This window comes from Perca flavescens, chromosome 5 (genome assembly GCF_004354835.1).
Source record: "Perca flavescens isolate YP-PL-M2 chromosome 5, PFLA_1.0, whole genome shotgun sequence".
Taxonomy (NCBI): domain Eukaryota; kingdom Metazoa; phylum Chordata; class Actinopteri; order Perciformes; family Percidae; genus Perca; species Perca flavescens.
Window position 1 is genome coordinate 13,200,601 of NC_041335.1, and position 22,629 is coordinate 13,223,229.

Below are 22,629 nucleotides of genomic sequence, written 5' to 3' on the forward strand. Positions count from 1 at the left end.
GGCAGTTTGTTTAGAGACCGTACAATTTAAAAGTGATAGAAAAACAGGAAAAAACTTAAAGAAATATCCCAAATAACTTTTTTTATTGGAAAAAAGATCACCTGAAGATCGAGATAGCCGCTAACGCTAACAAGCCCAACAAACACTAATGTTGAATCTCTAAATGACAGTTTGGTTGCTGAATATGATAAAGACCAACACAGCTAATGCTAGTACTATTGTAGCAGTTAAGGCAAACTGTAGTCAGCCTTTTCCTACAGCTAAACTACAGACGTAACAGCGTTTCTAAACCTGACCAAGATCAGCACGGCGAATGCTAATCCTGTGTACGAGATGAGTCTAACAAGCTACTGTATAAACTCCAATGATAGCAAGGTTTTTGATAAGAACAAGACATCTAATGCTTAAGTTCCAGATAAGCCTAACAGGCTACACAGTTAATGCTGTTGCTAATGCTAAAGTACCAGTAATAGGCTAAATGTTTCCCATCATCAAAATATAGTAAGACTAAGATTTTTAAGACCTACACAACTAATGCTAATTCTAATGCCAGTTTAGCTCATATGGCTGGCTGTAGGTAGCTGTTTCCTCTCCAAGAAAATCCATAAATGTTCTTTTGCTTACAAATGAGTCAATGATCAAAAAATAGTTTCTCAGCTATATTGTTGTCGATTGACTGATTGTTTATTAACTAATTGTTTCAGCTTTAATCAGGATGATACTTAATAAGGGCCAATAAACAGGTTTCTAATATTTCATCTCATTTCTAAAGAAAATGTGTAAAAGGATTTTTTATAGTTCATCTAAATCTTCTTTTTCATTAATCTATTTGTTTTTCATCTTTACATATATAATTTAAAGTGGCACAGTTTACACTCGTTTTTTTTCTGGTTACTTTCTGTTAAGAGCAGCTATAGAAACTGTCATAAAGAGCATTTTCTTTGGTTATTCCTTTGTTTCATGAAAAAAAAAACATGACAGTAAGACCCTAAAATCACAGTGATACAGTAGGAAATGATCCAAAAACGTAATAATATTTATTTTATTTTTTCAGTTTAATGCGTAAGTTTCTGTGAATACAGCAGAGCAGATTTATAAAACAATAATAACTGTGACCCTGTAATATTTAAAGTGTTCCAGTTTAGTCTCTATACTTTCTGGTCACTTCCTTGTTACATAAATGATAAATAACAACAAGACACTATTATAACAGTGACGCAGCGGAAAATGAACCAAACACCTAAGGATTTTTATTTTTATAATGAAAATTGGACTGAAAGGGTGGTGGGGTTAAGCAAAGGTTTTTGTGCATATCATAGAGCAAAATAAGACGAAAATTAAAACGTCTTTGCTGCTCTCAGGTCAGCAGTTTTCCAGCTGCAGTGAAACTCTCCAGAGATCAGCTGAATTAAGACAAAGATTTGTTTGTTCCTTTAGTTTATTGGAGCATCCTCGTCGTTGTGGTCATCGTCACGTCTGTGCAGGCCGATTCTCCGGAGACTCACGTTTATTTAGCGCTGTCTGAACTAAAGCAACTCCCTGACCTGAAGTTAACTCGGCAAGGTTTTTCACAGGTGAAGGTCCGACAGGGCCAATCGATGTGCACTGAAAAACAAATATTGATTTTAGTTTAAAAGCAGCAGACGGTCTGTGGTTGTAATTATCACATGAGTTTAAAGATCTGCAGTCAGAATTATTATTGAACACTTATACTAAATTCATGAAGACATACTTTTCATTGTTCTCAGTGACGTTCGGCTCGTTTCACTTGTTAATACTGACGCTGTGTTAAAGGGGAGTTGCACCTGCCAGGACTCACTTTAGACCTGGACTCAATCAATGAATAAAATGAGTTTATTACAGTTTAATACAGAATTAGAGGCTGCTCATACATATTGTCAATATGTATTATATTCCTCAAACTTATAAGAACCGTCACTGTTTAATTTTAGGTTCAATTTGAGAGTAGAGTCGGCAGAAATGTCCATCACTTTCTTTTGTTAAACTGACTCCCACCCAGGAAAATGAACTATGTAGCTGCAGACTGCACTTCGTTTTCATGCTGAACTCTTCTGTTTGCTGTGTGTCTTTTACAATATCTAGTCTTAGTGATTTGTGTGTTTTGATATACAGCAGACACTTAACTCCACATTATGTTATTATTCATGCTGTCAATCTCTGCTTTAGGAAATGTCTCAAACACTGAAAAACTATAAAAACAGAACGTTCCTCAATAGATCTTATTTGGGTTTTAATATAAATAAGGCAGCAGCTTCATATCACATAATCTTGAAGTTGTACAGGGGCCCAGAGGTATAGTTTAGTTGTTTTTTTTATTTCGGTTTATAATGTGCTGACATGCATGCATATTAATAAACAAACCTATGGTTAAAGTTACCACAAACTAATAACTAACTAGTAACTGATCCATAAACCACAGGAGTTGTTTTTTTAGAACCATCGTCTTTGACACATAAAATAAAAAATATACATGTCGCGTTCAGTAATGTATACATATGTATAAAGTATAAGAGTTCTAATTCCTTCATGTCCTTCATTTTTTTCCTAACTTTTCAATAATAATTTAAAGATTTTTAATTATAACGGTGAATTTTATCAAACAAGGATAATTGTATACTTTATATTAAAACTTTAATAAATCAGTGTGTTAAAGTTGATCCGTGTCCGTGCAGCTCACCCTTATGCTTTTATTATGATGTCATAATGTGACATGCTGTGATGTCATGAAGTGTTTTGCACTTTAAATTGTTGCTTATTGTTTGTTTGTTTGTTTGTTTTTTAATGATTTGTTTTGGATGTAAAGCACTGATTTAACTTCCTGTTTCAGGAGTTTTTTTTCTCCTGTTGTACAGAAGAAGATGATGATGATGATGATGATGATGATGGTGATGGTGATGATGATGATGGGGATGGTGATGGTGTCGCGTCGTCTCACTGCTGTTTGTTTAAATCTATAATCCTGTGTAAACTGATCAGAAGTCAGTTACATAAAACAGCTGTTGAAGGAGAGGAAGTGACGTGATGTCTTTACCTTTCTGTCTCATAAACACTGAAACTGTAGAAGAAGAAGTTTCCCTCCTTCCTCCCCTGTGTGCAGCACTTTTTCCACGAATGTGAACAGTCGACCTTTGACCTCTTCAGGAGTTGACATGAATTGTGTTAGTGCAATATCTTCTGTTTGTTTTATTCTTGAAGCCGCTCGACCTTTTCTCATGCGACATTAAAGAGTTAAACAGTAATTATTAGTGATGAGTTGAACTGTGAGCAGACTGCAGAGAAACCGGTCTCACTGGTCTCACTGGTCTCACTGGTCCCACCACATCTCTAAAGGATCTGAGATGCAGCTGTGAAGACTGTAAAGTTCCTGGAAAGAAAAAAAAAGTAATTTGGTACTAGTTATTAGAAATAATAAAGTAAATGTTTAGTGTAACTTAACTAAACCTGCAGAAATGTAAAGTTTGTGTACAGCATATAATGGAAATCCACATATATTGAGATTTAAGTTTCCAGTAATAAATTAATATTTACTTCAGTTTAAACCATTTTCTGTCAGTTTTGTCCAGAACACATTCATCATTAATGAGTTGCTGTCCGGTGAAGACCATGCATCTCCAATAGATGGTGATTTTTAATTGTCCCTTCATGGATTTACAACATTCTCCTCCTTAAAGGTCACTACATCCTATTACAGAGACTGGTGTCTAAAACATATTTTTACTTCTCAAAGTAAAGTATTTTTTTTATTAAAAAAGTATCATGCTGGAGTCAGTAATAAAACTCAGATAGGCCTATATCAACACTAAAGGGAAGTGGCTAATAAGTGTTAAAAAAAGCAGATTGGTCTTTTGGAATTTGCCCCTGTTGTTTCCCACAAATATGTGATAAGTTTATAAGTTTCCAGAAAAAAAAAAAAAAAAAAAGAAGTAGCAACAGGTCATTCAGTCCCGGAAGTTTACCAGATTTTCATAAACAAATGAAAATAGTGTTGTAACGTTTCACTTTTTCCACCATTTGTACAGCAACACTTTGTTTTCCCTTCTCACCTGTCTACTGGTGAGAGTAAAGGCTGTTTTATGCTTCTGCATCGAATCAATGGCGAACCCCACTCCCAGCCCTCCCCTGTAGCTCGACATGCACCTCCAAAAATGTGTAACTTTGTGTCGAGGCGACGCAGACCACGAGGACTGTGATTGGTCAACTCGTCTGTGTGTTGATAGTCGGTGTTTCAAGCAGCCTACTGTGGGGAGTAGCAACATGCTAGTTCACTGACAAATAAACTCAGACATATTTTGGTTACAATGACGGGGTCATCCGTTTGTAAAGTGTCTATATGTCAGTAACATTTTGAAATTAGCACTTCGCCAGCAAGCAGTACTTTGTGGGCAGTGGTGCTAAAGTTTGCTTGCTAACGTAACATAAACTGGCTGGCAGACACCTCGCAAATAACTTTGCTTATCACCCCCTAGCGTTATGGCGGTGAAATGCACCGCGATGCAAAGCAACCCCGACGCAGAACTCCGAAAGGGTCACGACGAAGGAGCGACGGCGTAGCTACAGCGTTTCATCTGCAAGTCCAAATCAGCTTGTGACACTTATTTTATTTGAAAACCTCCAGACAGTTTATCAAGTAAGTTTTCTCTATTATTAAATCTTATTTGGTTCAAATGAGTAAAAAAAAAACAGTAGTGAAATTATTTATACTTGTTTCCAAGTTAACATTTTCTTGGTTCCAAGTTATCATTTTTTCAGTCTGTAATTTCATAATGTCATTTTCTGTAATCTGGTTCATATTTCAAGAAAAGAAGAGAGGAAAAAAAGAGACACAGATGTGAGACAGTTAAATTAGTTTGAGTAGTTGATTTTCAGTGGAAATTACTCCTGCATTTAAAGCAGCTTAAAAAAAAAAAATCATAATAATAAAAAGGTGTCTCTCTTAGTGATGAAGCTTCAGAGAATGATCAGCTGACAGACTGTCCTCATTCACAGTCTGGAGTGGTTGGGTCCAAAAACACAGGACTATCATCTAGGAAGCCGCTGTACATGTCCTGTGTGAAACAAAAGGTAAACGTTGTCATTTTAAGGGATGTTCGTAAATCACTATGTCACGTTAAACAACGCTACATGTATGGAAGTACTTATTTTAACCCAAACAATTTTCTTTTTTTTTCTATGCTTAACCAAGTAGTTTTTATGCCTAAAATGATTTGACAATCATGTAAGGGCCGTGTCATACCGGTCTCCAATTTACAGGTTTAAATAGAACAGTCATATTACGTAAGATATCATAGGAACTGTTGTGCATACGTTTTTGTAAGATGAACACAGTGGAGCATTTAGCAGCTGAGGAAACAGATATTTGCCTCAGGAGTGGGTGGAGACCAAAATCAGAGCAAAAAGAGAGAGACTATTGGATTTACAGTGATCAGGTGCACACAAACACAAAGACTCCTAATTAATCATCATGTTGCTCTTTAACTGCTGGATGTGGAAATTAAATTCACCATTTGTTCACTTCCTATTTCTGCAAATGTTGCAGGTTTAAATACATCTTGTAAAAGGTAAAATCTATATTTGGCTGCAGCTCTGTGCTCAGCAGGTCTGTTGTTGACTCTCAGTCTGAAGGTTGGAGCAGGCAGCTGCAGCTCCGCCCCCCAAAAAAAAAGACTGATAGAGGACAGGACGCCTCCATGCATTCACCCACCTCCACCGCTGCTCAACACATCGCCGACCAACCAGCTGACCTTCAGTCTCCAGTAAGTGACCGTCTGTATCTGATTACCTTGATAATAACTGTTTCCACACAGGAGTTGTTGATGGATGGTTGATTATTGATAATTTTGTTTCCTTTGAAAGGATTTGACTTCTTTTGATCAGCTGGTTTGATTGGCCGAGGCACGTGGAGCAACAGGTGTTTCAACAACTGAAGAAGAAGAAGAGGTAAAGGAAGGAACCAACAAAGGAGAGCACTGAAAGGTGAGTCAAACACACATCACTTTGAGTCTAAACAGGTTTTTAATCTGTAGAAAAGTGACGCGATTCTCCCACAATGCAATGCACAGATGAGATAAAGAAGGGTTGATGCTAGAATGAATGGAATGGAGGCCCTCCCTCGATCAACCAATCAGAGTAGGTCATGCCTTCGCCCGTCCCTCAGGATCATCCGTTCTAGCATTAATCATAAAGAAGCTGCTTCAAGTAATAAATTAATATTTACTTCAGGACATTTAAGATTAATGAGTCGCTGACCAATGAAAACCATGTATCTGCATATTTTGGAGATTTTTAATTGTTACTTCATGGATTCAGAAAATTATTATTATAAAATTATTCTTCTTCTTAAGTTTAATAAACTATTTTCTTAAGTTTATTAAACTTTTCTTAAGTTTAATAAACTATTTTCTTTTTGGAGAAACATGTTTTTACTTCTTAAAGTCAATGATTAAAAAGTATTAGTTATTAAAATTAAATGATTCTGCATGAGTGATAAAACTCAAAAAAACACTGATAGTCACTGTTTCAAAAAAATCAGTAATTGAATCTTTATTTATAAAAGAGAGCAGACATGATGACAGACTGTATGTAGTTTCAGGAGGAGTTACACTTATTCCTCCTTTCCCTTCCTCTTGGTGGTCGTCACAGTAACACTGAAGCCCTTCATTCCGTTGCCGCGGTAACCACATGGTATTTTTAGAGCTGATAATGAAGCGGAGCAGAGCTGAGGAGACGAGTGGACACAGGCTGTGGTTCAATTTCTGGACACCACCTCATCTTCCTCATCTTCCTCTTGTTCCAAATGAGCTCCACCTCAACCAGCTACAACAGTAAAATCCTGCTTTGACATGAATGCATGAGTATATATAATGATATTATATATAATATTATCCCTTTTTTATACTTTTAATAGGCCAACTTAAACTACATAATAATAATTTAATTTAATAATTTACTGTTTATTGATCCCCAGTGGGGAAATTACAATTTACACTTCGTTTGTTAGAAATCATTACACACAGGCCTGAAATACACAGGACCTATTCATGCACAAATGGAGCGATGTCAGAGTGAGTGGGCTGCCAGTGCTGGACCAGCACCCTGATCGGTTAGGGGGGGTACGGTGCCTTGCTCAAGAGCACCCGGCAGTGCCCAGGAGGTGAACTGGCATCTCTCCAGCTACCAATCCACTCTCTGTACTTTGGTCCGTACTGGGACTTGAACCAGCGACCCTCCGACCCCAACCCAAGTCCCTACGGACTGAGCTACTGCCACATTTTTATGATTATAGGCTACTTTGGCCGAAGGATTATTTCAATGCAGGACTTTTACGGTAAAGTATTTTTACAGTGTGGTATTAGTACTAAAATCTTAATACTTCCAGCACTATTATTTTATTGTTCTATATTTCATTTTATTTAATTATACTTATTTTTACTTTATTTTATTTTAGGACCCTGTATATACGTTTTTAGTTATTAGTTATAAAGAGCACTCAGCCCTATGTGAATATAATTTACAGAAACCTGTATATATAGATACTGGATGTGTTGTCAGTTGTTAAACATGATGCAGAGTTGATCTTTAAAAGGAAATAAAAAAGAAGGAGATCAGACCTTCTTATTTACTTCTTCACCTCCTGTAGTAAACCAGTTGGGTCTCTTAGCTGTCAAAAACACAACACACTCATCAGACTGGTTCTACACTTGAGTATGAGCAACACACTCTTCACACTGTCACTGTTGACTGGACTTTTCTTCTCAGAAACATGTTTTTCTGATGACTTCTTCCTGAAAACCCGACCTGAAATAATTTTACTGTAAACACGTGTTTCTTCTTCTTGTTAAATAACCAGCCTGCAGCTGTGAGAGGAAGTCACAGTATACATTCTTGCTTTCAGGATTCTTAGTTTACATCAAATGAAATGATCAAACTCTAAATGTTTGTCAGTCGCTCCTGATATTCATGTGGCAGTTTACTGTCAGTGATGTTCATTCAACCTTTTTGACATCTGCCCTTTAAGTTTATTTAAGTTAAATAATGTGACTGCTAATGCTGATAATGTCTGCAGGTCCCACAGTTCAACCAAACTGTTATTTTATTTATTTATTATGAAAGGTGAAATCATCCAGAAACTCACCAAAAAAAAAAGGCTAAGATTACTATTATTAGAAAACTTTAAATAAAATATGCGTACATATACTGTATATATACAAGCAGTGTTCGGTTTCTATTCTAGGCAACACAACACATATCTGGAACAAACTCCCAGAAAACTGCAAGTCTGCTGCAACTCTCAGTTCTTTTAAATCAGAGCTGAAGACTCTTCTGTTTGAGGCCGCCTTTTTACGTAACTCTTCTTACACTGCACTGTAACTTTTATTCATTTCATGCTTGTCTTATTCTATTTGAGCTGTTTTTTATATCCTCTTTAACAAATGTTTTAACTGCTTTTTAATGTTTTAAGTTAAAGCACTTTGAATTGTTGCCTTGTTGCTGAAATGTGCCTTACAAATAAAGATGCCTTGCTTGCCTTTTAATCAAGACTGTCCGCCCACATAAGTCGTTTGTTCAAGCAGACTTTTTTTTACGTTTATAGTGTATATATATATATATATATATATATATATATATATATATATATATATATATATATATATATAAAATAGTGCCAAATTCTGCATGAAGCGCAATTAATGCTTCTGCGTAAAATCTACGCTATGGCTACGTATGTAGGTTCGTGGAGAAACGGACCCTACACCGTAGCCTGATATGCACCTTTCGGGAAAAAAAATGTAACTACACATCACGGTGTGGGGTGGATGGGACAAACAAACACAGGAATTTCCCCCAGGAGACTGGTGTTTGTGTCCTGTTTGACAATAAAAGTAAAGTTTTTTTTTAACTTTACGGGACAAACGGAGCTATGTCACGTTTTTTGTTACGTGCATAACCCGAAATTAGTAACGTCTGATTTTAACCCAATCCACAATCTCTTTCTAGATTTAGATTTGGTGCCTAAAACATAACCAAGTAGCTTTTGTGCCTAAACGTAACCAAACTGAGACCATTTCACAACTTTGACACATTTACAATCGAGACCATTTCGTTTACTAGGGGCGCTAATATATGAATCAATTTATCAATTAAAAAAAATATATATATCAATCTGTGATTGTCTGCTACACCCTGATGTGTTTCACCTGCTCATCAGCCCTCATGTCACCTGTCTCTCGCTACAACCCCCATCGCCATGTGTATTTAGTGTGCGTGCTCCCTTTGCCTGGGGTCAGTTCGTCAAGTTTACCAGCCTCTTTCCTAGGAGTGTGTTCTGGGTATTCCCTGTCGTTTTGAATTATCTACTTCATGCCTTTGTTGATGTTTGGAGTTTTGTTAGTTTACTACCTTTTTTTGGAATCAAACCTAAAGTAAACCTTTAGTTATTTTTTATTATTTTACTGCAAGAACCCTTCAGCTGCATTTGGGTTCTTGCGCTGTCCTTAATGTACTCATACTTTTTCATTTTATGTTACTTTATACATCTGCTTTACTATAACTCAGAGGGAATTTCTGTACTTTATTTAACAGCTCTACGGCAACTAGGCTGTTAAAGATCATGATTATTAGTTGTTTTTTGAAGCAAAAATGCTATAATGTGAATATGCTGTATGCATGTTTGTATGCTGTATGTATATGCTACTGATGTTTTATATCAGTAAACTGAATATTTTGGGGTTTTGGACTGTTAATCAAACAAAACAAAACATCTGAAGATGTCCTTTTGGGTTACAAATGAATGCATCAGTAATATTAATCCAAGCATATAACAGTCACAACTAGGGAACATTTTAATGGACTGTAATGAGTACATTTTTACTTTGATAATAAAAGAACATTTTGCTGATAACTTTCTTTTTTACTGAAGTAGAATAAATGGACTTTTACATTTTCTTTAGGTTGAGACCAATTGAATTATGAAACTTTGTTTCTCTTTTTAATCTTCAGAGGTCACCTAAACAACAAACCCCACCTAGGAACTTCAGTACCTTCAGGAGGATGTCTTCATCTCAGAAAAGATCTGGACACAAACCATCTGGACTTAAACGTTTCTGTTTGTGGCTCCACCGCTGCTCCTCACCCTCTCCTCCCCCTCCTCTTCCTCTCCCTGTCAGTTGTGGCGTCCCCGACTCTCCCCCGGTGTCTTGTCGTCTCCCCCTGCTGGTTTTCCTGCTGCTCTGCAGTCTGCTGCTGATGCTGCTGATTCTGCTGTGGAATTACCACTGTTTGTTCATCTCCCACATCTGCTCCCAACAGGGGGAGGAAGGGGAGGAGGGGGGACGGAGGGCCATGGTCCCCTGGCGGTGACAGTGGCACCACCCACCTCCTGAAACCAGTCCTGCAGAAACCACAGATAAAGATGGTATTTTGCTTCATCTACAAACATTTCTTAGTGGCACCATAAACAAGAACTACAGGATATTAAAAGAGGTGAAAATTGGGTTGTATGGCCACATCAAAAAATGCAATTTTTCTCAAGACTGCTCACTGCTGCAATGTTAGTATTTCACTTCTATAGAGTAGTTGTTGTGAGATTGAAAAGACTTTTAGCCCAAAAATCTGGATCCTACATTTCCGATGATGCACCTGGACAGCGTCTTTTAGTAGAGCCTCATAGACTGACGACATCATCATGACATCATCGGAGTTATCAGAGACAGTGTAAAAATGTGTGCAATTCTCCTTTAACATTGTTAGAATTTACCATAATAAAAGCTCCCTGATTGCTTCGCCTGTCTGCTGAACTCTTGTTTTATATTTTCCGAATAAAAGTTCTATTCGGGCATAAATGGTTTTATAGTCACGAAACATAATTTGTTTTCAAAATGTACTAAATATGTTAAATTACTCAATTAAACCAAGCCAATATTCATATGCTTTCTGTAAAACAACCAGTCCATGATGAAGTAAGCAAAAGGTAAATAAAACATCATCAGTGATTTATCAAGTCTAACATCCTATCTTAACACTGACAACTTCAACTTTTAATAAATATACAAACACAATTCATAATTATAATATGCTAATAATAATAATAATAATAATAATAATAATAATAATAATAATAATAATAATAACATAGGTCCCTTATGTAGAAATAAATTTAAAGTAGTAGCTACTTCATAAATGTCTTGAAGTACAAGGTTAAGTACATGTATATGTTCAGATGGAGGTAAACACTAGGTTCAGACTCATTTTAACACAAAATACTGAAAAGAATCTCAACAGCAATAACAGCTAAAAAGTGCTGACTGCATGTGTGACAGCAGACATGTTGTTACATCCTTCAGGGAAAAGTACAGCGCTGAGCACCAAATAACTCAGTGAGCAGACTGAAGTATAACAAACCCTCCATTACAGCTCTATTTCTGTCTGACAGTTGATCGTCTCTCTGCCACCGCTGGTTTATTTTCATGTTTCACTCGGAAGTGGTGAAACTATAAAAGTGACAAACCAGCAGATTTACAGCAAAACTAATTTATATCAGTGAGTGTTTAAAGTTTAGATTCTGAGGAGAATATGGAGGAGTTACTAGAGTTTATGGGGAGCAGAAAACAGGATGAAAACATTTTCACTGAAACGTGGTTCAAGCATACTGAAACTGTGTTCTTATGCTCCAAAGCAGGTAAACAAGTCTCAGTCCTCAACGGGGCAATATAGAGCTGATCAGAGTATTTACATGACCACGGTAATAAACTTCTAAATCGTGCATCTGTGGAGGAATGCCTACTGCTGTGCTTTCTGCAACGAAGAAAGAAAAATACATAGGCGATGGGATGTGTGTCTGAATGAAGAAATGACAAAGTCTCGTAGATATGCTGAAGCACATGGACACATGGAGCTAGAGCTTCATTAAAATGGTCAGCCGTGGTTACTTTAATCAGAAGTGAAGCCAAACCGAAGGGCTCAGCTTTCTCTACAGCGCCTTTCTTCGTGTTTATAGCGTCTCTAGCGGCAACGCTCAGACTGCAGCTGGCGTTGCGTGACAATTTTCAGGAGTTTAGACAGCTATAGCAGGAGAAGTTAATCCTCTCCTTGATTTCATGTTGTTTATGGAGAAGGAGAACCCAGAAATGAGTAGTGGGAAATGCGATCCTACTATGTCACAGCCAAGCGGACCAATCACAGTTGTTGTCGCCGCGATGTGTAGTTACATTTTTTTGATAGGTGCACGACGTCAGGCTACAACGTAGGGTCCGGCATAGGGTCCATATGTCCACGTAACCTAAGTACGTACCCACAACGTCGATTTAACGCAGGTGCATAAATTGGCCTTTAAACTTCCCTTTCCAAGCGTACAATACAAGGGGTTAGAACAGCAGGGCCCCTCAAGAACTCCTGGAGAATTCTCAAAGAATCCTTGAAGCCATTCAAAAATCATTGGAACCTCTTCAATGAACTCTAGAAAAGCTACATCAAGAGCCACTGCAATGAAATAACCTGTCCTAGAACCTCATCAAGGCACCCTAAGGACTCATAGGAACCCCTTGAAGAACCATTTTAACATCCTAACAGAATTGTTGAACCCTCTAAAAAAAAAAACTTAGAACCCATTCAAGGAAGTCATGGACCTTCTCAACAAAGCACAAATATGTTCTAAAAAGCTCCTCAAAGCCCTGTCAAGAACTTGTAGAACTCCTCCATTAAAAACAATCCCTGAACCCTTTTTAAGGTTTTCTTTTTATCAAGTCTTAGAAACTTCATACCATTGTATCCCTCAAAGATCTTAGAACCTACTTAAAAATTCCTGATTCCACCAAGAACCACTGAAACCCCTTAAATGATGCTTGGAGCCTCCACACTTCTGGAATTCCTGAGAAACTACAACAGAACCCAGGAAACAGTCCAGAGCGCATCATTTCCCTGGAACCATATCAAGACTCTCTTGAGGAAGACTGGATTATTTTAAAAGATTTATAGATTCTTAGGAGGTACCCCCGGAACCCTAAAACCTACTTAAGGCCTCTTTAAAAACCCTTTAAGGACCCTTGGAACCACCAAGAACCTTTCCTTTGAAAGACCACTGGAACTTCTAACAGGCTTCCACAAGGACCCCTTGAATTCCTTTGAGGAACCATAGAAAAATCAAGGAACCCTAAAAATATAATTTAAGCTTATTCAAGCACCATTGAACCCCCTCTAAGGAAATCATCTCAAAACGTAAACCTCATGGATTATAAGAACCTCCTACAGAACCCAGGGAACCCCCTTAAAGATATTCTCAGCGTCCTCAATGATTCCTGGATGCCCTATTCAAGAACCATGAAGAATTTCTCTTTGGAGATCAGAACCCCTTCACAGACCCCAGTAACTCTTTCAAGGACCTCTTCCTGGAAAACTCAAAGGGTTCCCTGTAAGAGACCTGAAACCTCCTGGAGGACCCTGGGAACCTTTCCAGACTTCAAAAACCTGATGATGAGTTAAACAGCTGTCACGTCAGGCAGGGGGAAGGGAGCGCGAGCGCACAGCTGCTGCTGCTGCTGCTGCTGCGCCTGCTGAAGGGAGCACATCAGAAATACCGACGCGGGCTACCGTCTAAGATCCTCAAAACTCTATCAGGCAAGACAGAACGAGACCGGAAACAAGACTGCTTCGCCTTCAAAATAAAAGGTGGAGTATGTCAAGGTTAGGGAAGAAGTTATTTTGCGTCAAATGTTCAAACATTTCAAAGACTAAGATGTATGAAATAATTACTACTAAACATTTTAAGTCGTGGTCATGCTAGCATTTAAAACTGTGACATTTCGAAGCAAGTTTAATTCATTTCAATGGAAATTGCACGATTAGTGGATTTGTGGATAGCTTCCGATTAACTTCAGGAACAAATTTAAAGTTTTGGTTCTGACTTATAAAGCATTGCATGGTCAGGCTCCTGTGTATATCTCGGACCTGCTCCATTCGTACATTACAAACAGGCCCCTCAGGTCTTCTAACCAGAGATTACTGGTTGTCCCACGCACCCGTTACCTTTGAAGCGGTGGCTCCAAACCTGTGGAATGCTTTTCCTATTGTCTTACGTTCTGCAGTCTCTGTTGAAGCTTTTAAAAAGCATCTGAAGACGCACTTGTTTAAACTTGCTATTTATTCATGTATGTAATTTTTTGGTGTCTTTTAATGATTGTTTTTACTTTTAGTCTTTTTAGTTGTAGAACTTATGTTTTGTACAAATGTTTATCATGTGAAGCACTTTGTGACTTTGTGTCTGTGAAAGGTGCTATATCAAATAAACTTATTATTATTATTATTATTATTATTTGCTTGTGGGTGTGAGGTAGGCTACATCCGGTTTAATTTTTTGCGACTGACCATAAATTAATCCTTCCTAATTTAATTTTAAGTTATAGAGGACTACATCCATAGTTCCCCTACAGTGTACAAATGTATTCCAAAGTTTGACTAAAATAGATATGGAGATACTTTTTGAATTGGCCTATCTTTCACAGTTATGGTTCCAAATTCCTTGTTTGTGTTTTCTTGCTGAGATATAATGTTTGATTTAATGTGTAACCTTGTGCCTGTTGTGTGTTTTTAATCTACAATGGTGGACTGTAACTAAGTATACATTTATTGAAGTACTGTACTAGTACACTTTTGACATACTTGTACTTTAGTATTTATATTTTGCTTGCTTCTACTTTACTACATCTTAGTGGGAAATGTTATACTTTTTACTTCACTACATTAAGGTTAACACTTATTGTAAGTTACGTTTTACATATAAAACATATATGGTGCAGTAGGCCTACTACTAATCTACCCAGTATACTGTGGTAAACTTTCCAGGTTACAAACTCATGCTTTTTAAGTTGAGACAATGGTACTGGTTACATTCAGGTCAGTGACCAACATTACAGACATAACAAGAAGTCACAACCTGTTTCAAGCAGAGTAGTTGTACAACTGTGTCTCCTTCGATAACAGCAGGGCAACAGTTGACTGATATAAAAGACTGTTTTGCCTATTTCTCTCGGGGGGAAATGTAATAATTACACCCCATACACACACACTGGAAGAGAAGATTGTCTTAGTGAATTAAAATGTGCTGAATGTGTCCTGGGATAACTGCCACGTGATTAAGCATAACTTGTGTTTAGACTCCAATAATATCATTACATGGATGGGTAAGGAAGGACCATATTCAGTATTTCTAATACCTCCAGCATGAGTTAAATGCCCCTTCAGAAATACATAGCTTCAGTTGGGATGGCTATACAAGACACTAAACACATGGTTGAATTATATTGCTTAATCCTATTCTCCTCAATCAAGAGTCATTAAATGCTTTTGTTTATGTAAAATTGGCTCCTCATTGATGAACTACAACATTAAAAAGCTCTTAGAAAGAATTAGTCAATATAATATTCTAGATGACATTGTGAAAGTAGGTGCTATTCTGTCTATAATGAGTATAATTTTGCTGATAATACTTCTGATAACACTTTTGTGCTTTTACTTAGCCTAAGTCAAATTTTAAATGTAGCCTATTGCAATGGAGTATTTTTAGATACTGTGTATTATTGGTACTTTTACTTCAATAATAGGCATAGGCCTACTTCTTCCACTGCAGGTAGAGCGTCCTATTTAAAAATAAATAAATAAAAGCACCATAGCCTAAATACATTATCGTATTGAGCTGCAGTGAAAGGATAGTAACACAAAGAGGGAATGCCATACTAAAAAGACTAATATTAGTTTTTGCTAAACTTTGAATAAAGGACTGTGGATTTTGTCCCCCATCACAATATTGACATTGCTGGGATCTTTTCCTCAGCAGGCCTATATGGACAGGAGAAACAATTAGAGCGAACAAAATGTAGCCTAGGCTACACAAATATGGATTTAAAACTGACTTTTACAATGACATCCTCTCCTTTAAGACTGATACCTAAAGCCCAAAACACATTTGTCAGCTTTATATTTTGAAGGATGTGACCGGACGTTGGGAGTTTTATTATTGCAAACTTGACAGTGGTGTCTCGTACCTATCTGTGTGCGGCGGTGCAGCGCGAGCAGCTCAGCTGTTTAAACCTCCGATGAGTTCAGACAGATTCAAACTTTGAAATAAAAAAAACTTTTTCTTTGTTGTTTAAAAAAAAAAAAAAATTGTTTCAGAGAGAAGTTGAGCTTTTCTTTAACTTTTCCCGAGTTCTTCCGAGTTCTTCCGAGTTTCCCTGGGTTTTCGTGCTACTTTCCCCGGTGTTTGGGTCGGCGAGGAATGTGAGTGTCGGGTTTTTAATTTAACTACGGTTCTGGTTCTGGATTGTTCTGTCGTGTTGAACCGGATAAAGTAGTCTAGGCTATACCGGACCGGGCCGAGCCGGCATCACCCGTCCAGTGACGGTGTTTGGAGCCAAACGGAACCCACAGACCGGGTTAAAATGCCGGGGATGAGAGGACTAGTTCTCCTTCTCTACCTCCACACATGCCGGGCCTTCCCCAACAAGCTGCCAGACCTCAGCACCGAGACGCCTGGCCAGTTCACCGACCCGCTGCTGGACTACGAGCGGCTGGATGAGGAGCTGGGAGGTGGTGGGGGGCGGAACGGGACCGGCGGGGCTGCGGGCTGCGGGCTGTGTGAGCCGGACCTGTGCCCAGAGACCCGGGGCTGCAGGTCCGGCCTGGTGCAGGACTCCTGCGGCTGCTGCAAGGAGTGCGGAAACCTGGAGGGTCAAGCCTGCGACCCGGGGGACCGTAGCGTTTTTTACGGGCTCTGCGGGACCGGGCTGCGGTGCCAGGCGGACCCGCTGCCCGCAGGAGGAGGCGGAGGAGAGGAGGAGGATGATGTGGAGGAGGTGTGTGTGTGCGAGGAGCAGGAGGCGGTGTGTGGCACTGATGGAGTAACATACATGAACCTGTGTCAGTTCAGAGAGGCTGCTTTCTCCAAACCAGGGCTCAAGACCAGAGGGAGGGGCCCCTGCAAAACCGGTAGGACACCTGTCTGTCTGTCTGTCGGTCTGTCTGTCTGTTTCCCTGAGGTGCTGACCATATCCAATTTACACATTTTAAAAATCCTACTTCAGTTAAGCCTAGGCTAGGCTACAACAAATAAAAGTCCTGCATTCGCAATGTAACTTAGTTACTTAGCCTAGGCCTACTTAGTCTGAGTAAAAGTAGGCCTACCTCAATATTGTAGAGAAACCAAACAAAAGTGTCCAGCTGTGACAGTCATTTACTTTGTCTGCTCTTCCTGCTGCCAATGCTTCACTCTGTCTGTTCATTCATATTAGATTTGTCAATAGCCAAGTTCAACACCAGAAAAGAAACAAACTTCTCAAATCACAAAAGTAACGGGTGGAAAATGTTCTTTATCTCAAGAAGGAAACCTGCCTCTTAGCTCAGAGACCAGTGTTAGCATCTGTGATCTGATGGAGGGGACCAGGTCTGACTGGGACCCCCCCTGCTCAGACTCTGAGCTCCACCCGTCTCTGTGCTCTGTTCTAACAAACAGCCAGTGTCTGAAGAGAAACACTCCAACACTGTTTAACTTTTCCTCCTCCTCCTCCTCCTCCTCCTCCTCCTCCTCCTCCTCCTTCTCTTCCTCCTCCTCTTTTCTCGGTTCATCATTAAACTCTGTCTGATCTTCACCTGTAGCCTACAACCTGTCTGTCCAAACTGTGTTCAAATTCACAAAACTTTATTAAAATATTACGACTTTACACCAGAGATCTTTTCCCTTACAGCCTCTCACATTTGTGTGTGAGTTTGGTCTTAATTATACAGATAATATCACACAGATGATCTTTAAAGTGCTCATATTATGCTCATTTTCAGGTTCATAATTGTATTTAGCGGTTATATTGGAATAGGTTTATGCGGTTTAATTTTCAAAAAACACCATATTTTTTTGTTGTACTGCACATTGCTGCAGCTCCTCTTTTCACCCTGTGTGTTGAGCTCTCTGTTTTAGTTACAGAGTGAGACATCTCACTTCTGTTCCATCTTTTTTGGGAGTCGCACATGCGCAGTAGCTAGGTAAGCACTACCAGCCAATCAGAAGCAGAGTATGAGGGCGTGCCACGCTAGCAGCTAGGCGAGCATTATAACGTGTGTTACAAAGTGACACGTTTGTCTCTGAAGTAAAGGCTGGACTACAATAGAGCTGTTTGGAGCAGTTTGTGAACAGTGTTTTCTGTGGGAGATGCATGGTAAGTCCCTTTGGGGTGGACTTTGGGCTTTTTCACTTTGTAAACCTATAACGTGTACAAAATATATATAACACAATAAAGGAAAGGGAAAAAGCCCAAAAGCATAATATGAGCAATTTAAATAAATAGCTCCTTTCAGCACATTCCTCAGTTTTAATGGAGAGAAGAGAAATAAACCATGAGCAGTTTGACCTTTCACGGTTGAAAAGAGGTTTTACTCTGTAATTTATCTCTCTATCTCTCTCTTTCTTTCTTTCTTTCTTTCTTTCTTTCTTTCTTTCTTTCTTTCTTTCTCTCTCTCTCTCTCTTTCTCTCTCATAGGATTACAATGTCTCTCGCCTTGCTATCCTTCCTCTTCACTTCCTGTTCACGCTGACTCTGAGATCCTGAATAAACCTGGTTTCCTGTCGGTCTGGAGGTTTTCTGACTCTGATTCTGACTTTGGTTCCCCCTAAACTGTTTTCTGGTATTTTGTGGATACAAATATTTCTAAAGAATGTACACATACCCTTTGCTGTGACTTCCTGTAGACGATGAGTTTACAATATTGTCTTAAATTAATACAAAGCGGAAGATTTTATTTTAATTTACAGTGACAGCACTAAAAATAAAACCAGAGCTAACCCTGTTGGGAAATGTGGATAACTGTCCACATTTTTACAAACCAAACACTTTATTATGGGATGTTTACCATAGAATAGCTCATTTTTGGCCATTGAAAAGCAGGCTTCAAACAAAATGACTTCTCAGAGTGTCTCTAAGTACAAACAAACTCTGAACAAGGCATTTTCATGCGACCAAAATTTTACAATTAACTTTGATGAAGTGAAAACACACAGTGAAAGGGTCAGAGTTCTATTAAGAAAACACAGACAACACCCATTGGTTGATTGGTTGATCCAACATCCTGTCGGGAAGTTTTCTTAATTTTTCTGTCTGAGTTTGGGTGAAGTTACATTCCGTCATTCTACTGTTGTTTTTACCTTCCTGTCTCTCTCTATCTGTCTTTCTCTATCTGTCTCTCTTAATCTGTTTCTCCCTGTCTATCTGTCCATCAGTCCCCATCATTAAGGTCCCCCCTCACAGCCAGGTGAATGGGACAGGCAGCAGTCTGGTCTTCCTCTGTGAGGTCTTTGCGTTCCCGATGGCTCTGGTCGAGTGGAGGAAGGAGGGCCAAGACGTCGTCCTGCCCGGAGACGACCCCCACATCTCAGTCCAGGTAAGCAGCACAGACGCCAGCCAATCAGAACACTTTAACACCACCTTCAGTCTGACTACCCGTCTGTCTCGCCATCCTCAGTCTCGGGGCGGTCCTCTGAAATTTGAGCTCTCCAGTTGGCTGCAGATTGAGGGGGCGGGGCCAGAGGACTCAGGAACCTATCGCTGTGTTGCTCGTAACAACATGGGGTCTGTGTCGGCCTCTGCTGTACTGGGAGTACTGGGAGCAGGTGAGACAGACTGGAGCTGTGTTTCAGAGAGTAGCCTCATAGACATATATTTTTTTTCACAATTTTTGTCAAGAGAATTAACACCTGTCTGTCTCTCTGTCAGCGGAGCTGTCGTCCTACCTGGCCAATAGTGTGTCAGAGATGAAGCAGCTGATGGACGCCACAGACTACGACCAGGATTTTTACTGACCAATGTTGTGGTGTCACTTCCTGCAACTATTTGGCTTCCCTTCAGCAAAGACAGTAAACGCATCATCGCACACACTGGTGGACACATGAGATGCTCTGACAGGACAGATAAACAGATGCAGATTCTGCTTCAGGCCAGTTTGTTTCCAGCAATATATTAAACATATTAAAATGTGGATCATTATATTATTATTATTATTATTATTATTGTTATTATTATTATTATCTCAGTGTATCCCAACATTACTCCTATGTCACAGCGGGTGGTGACACGGAGGCTCAGCATGTTGAACGTGTTGTTGATGTTGCAGGGTCGAGCCCGAGTCTCCTGTCGGCTCCGTCACTGTGAAACCAACTTTATCCCATAAATAAATGTAAAAAAAAAAAAAAATTAACAAACTAGTGTTTGTGTTTCTGCTCTGTGCTGCTGCATCACTGACCATCAAATACATGGAATAAATCACACTATGCAGATTAGAAACCCGACAGGAAGTTAAACCTCCTCTGAGAGCACCAGCAGTGATGAAATACTGTATGTCTGAGGAAACTGAACCAACATGTGGTGAATCTATTAACCAGCAGAAACTTTGTTTTCCAACAACTCAACCCTTTGTTGCCCTCTGATATCGTCCGGAGTTGAAATTCTTTCTCACAGCTTTTCTTTGACAGACTTTTACCTGTCATCCTAAATTGCTTCAAATCCAGTTCACACATCACATACTATGTCAATAATACATACTGATAATAAGTTCCCCAGGCCCTGCTGTCGGCCTGAAAAATGTTTGACAAGAAAAAAAAGTTTGTGCAACAATAATGTAATTTCTTAGCACGTACTGTATGTTTCTATCCAACTACTGTTACACCTCACAGGAAACTCTTTTACACATATTTACAGTTTTCTTTCTGCTGTTTCCACTCAGGTTTTTAAAGGAGCAAACACAATCATTTGCTGTAGGTTCAGCTGTCCACAAACTTATGTCCATACAGCATATTTGTTATTTTCTGAACAAACGGCAGAACTTTGTCTTTACAGACAAAACTTTTTCCAACCAGAATGAAAAACATATTTTACCATGAAAAGATTCAAATCAATAACAGACACCCCGTTTATATATAAATTGTGTGTGTGTATGTGTGTGTGTGTGTGTGTGTGTGTGTGTGTGTGTGTGTGTGTGTGTGTGTGTGTGTGTGTGCGTGCATGCATACGTGCGTGCGTGAGTGAGAGACTGGAAACAATTTTTGCTGTACAGACCATGTATGTATAATATGGTACAGGCAGTGAGAAAGCAGATCAGATAACTTTTGTATAAAAGCTGTTTATCAGTTTATCTCCACCATATCTGTGTGTGTTTGCTAAAATCCTGACTGAAAACATATCAGTGGAGCCATAACCTCTCCATTGTGCGTTGGTGTTTTTATTGTTTTTTCTGGGGAAAGCAATTTTTTAAAAAAAGGGAAAAATAAACACTTAGAATAAAACGGTGATTCATATTTTAGTTTCTCTGTGGTCTCAGACCAAATATTCTCTGCAATGAATCGTAAAGTATTGACGGTATATTTTTGCACATGCAGTAGGAGGGCACATTCATATATTGCATTCATATAGTGTACACATTTAATTTAATTCTTTTAATTCCAGGCTTTTTGAGAGCCCTGGCCATGTTTGGTTCTGAGTTCCACTGTTCTCCACTGCATGTGTATAGCTCACAAAACTGGGGTGTACTGTTGAGACCATGTTGTTTTAATGACTCTGTTCACGTATGCACAGACCCTGTCAATGTCTGCAGGACATTATGTTTGCAGAAAACAGCTGAAAGACGCTCCTGCATGTTAGTGTGTTCCTGTTCCACCAACAATTCTGCAGCTTCTCTGTCTGCTTAGTGAATCCAGGAAATACCAGCAGATTCACTGCACCCTGAAATAACTTCCAGACCTCACCAGCCAATCAGAGTTCTCCCCTGGAGCCTGAAAACACACAATCATCCGAAATCCACTCAATAGTAAACAAGTGAGAACTAGATTTATTTCATTATTTACACATCTGTGAAGTGATAGTGTAGCTGCAAAACTACTACAAAGAGCTGTCACTGTAATAGAGTATGTACTAATAGAGATAGTGAAAATGTATGGTGTTTAAATAATTTAAATGTGAAAACAGTGCAATAAAAATAAATATTGTGGAACATGTAAAATACAAATAGGCCTAGAAGGTAATCTATATATAACACGTGTGTATATACGTACATGCGTTATAATTATAAACTGAGGTGTATAAATGTAGAATTGCTTTTCCAATAGCAGATTTGTTGTTTCTGGTTGAAATTAAAGGTCCCATGGCGTGAAAATGTCACTTTATGAGGTTATTTTAACATTAATATGAGTTCCCCCAGCCTGCCTATGGTCCCCCAGTGGCTAGAAATGGTGATAGGTGTAAACCGAGCCCTGGGTATCCTGCTCTGCCTTTGCGAAAATGAAAGCTCAGATGGGCCGATCTGGAATCTACTCCTTATGAGGTCATAAGGAGCAAGTTACCTCCCCTTTCTCTGCTTTGCCCACCCAGAGAATTTGGCCCACCCATGAGAGAGAGACATCATGGCTTTCAAATGAGCAAAGTGGCAGTTGGTCAAGGCCACACCCCCACCTTCCATCTTGCCTCATTGTGGGACTGGCTCTAGTGGCTGTAATTCTGCACCAAGGCTGAATTTCGGGAAAGAGACTTCAGATACAGTATTAGGGGACCACTAAGGTCTATATAAAAGAGACTTCAGATACAGTAT

At 39.0% G+C, this 22,629-nt stretch overlaps 1 protein-coding gene and 1 long non-coding RNA gene across 2 annotated transcripts; both read left to right on the forward strand.

The window, feature by feature from the left end:
- Nucleotides 1–4,389: 4,389 nt before the first annotated feature.
- On the forward strand, nt 4,390–10,774 carry LOC114556179 (uncharacterized). The gene is made up of 4 exons (XR_003692647.1): nt 4,390–4,648; nt 5,637–5,774; nt 5,875–5,994; nt 10,018–10,774. It is a non-coding gene; the product is annotated as an uncharacterized LOC114556179 (long non-coding RNA).
- Nucleotides 10,775–16,448: 5,674 nt separating this feature from the next.
- Nucleotides 16,449–20,202, forward strand: kazald3 (Kazal-type serine peptidase inhibitor domain 3). Its single transcript, XM_028577794.1, has 4 exons — nt 16,449–16,995; nt 19,274–19,434; nt 19,516–19,663; nt 19,767–20,202. The coding sequence occupies exons 1-4, from the start codon at nt 16,449–16,451 to the stop codon at nt 19,850–19,852; spliced, it is 942 nt and encodes a 313-aa protein (XP_028433595.1). The 3' UTR covers nt 19,853–20,202.
- The last annotated feature ends 2,427 nt before the right edge of the window (nt 20,203–22,629 follow it).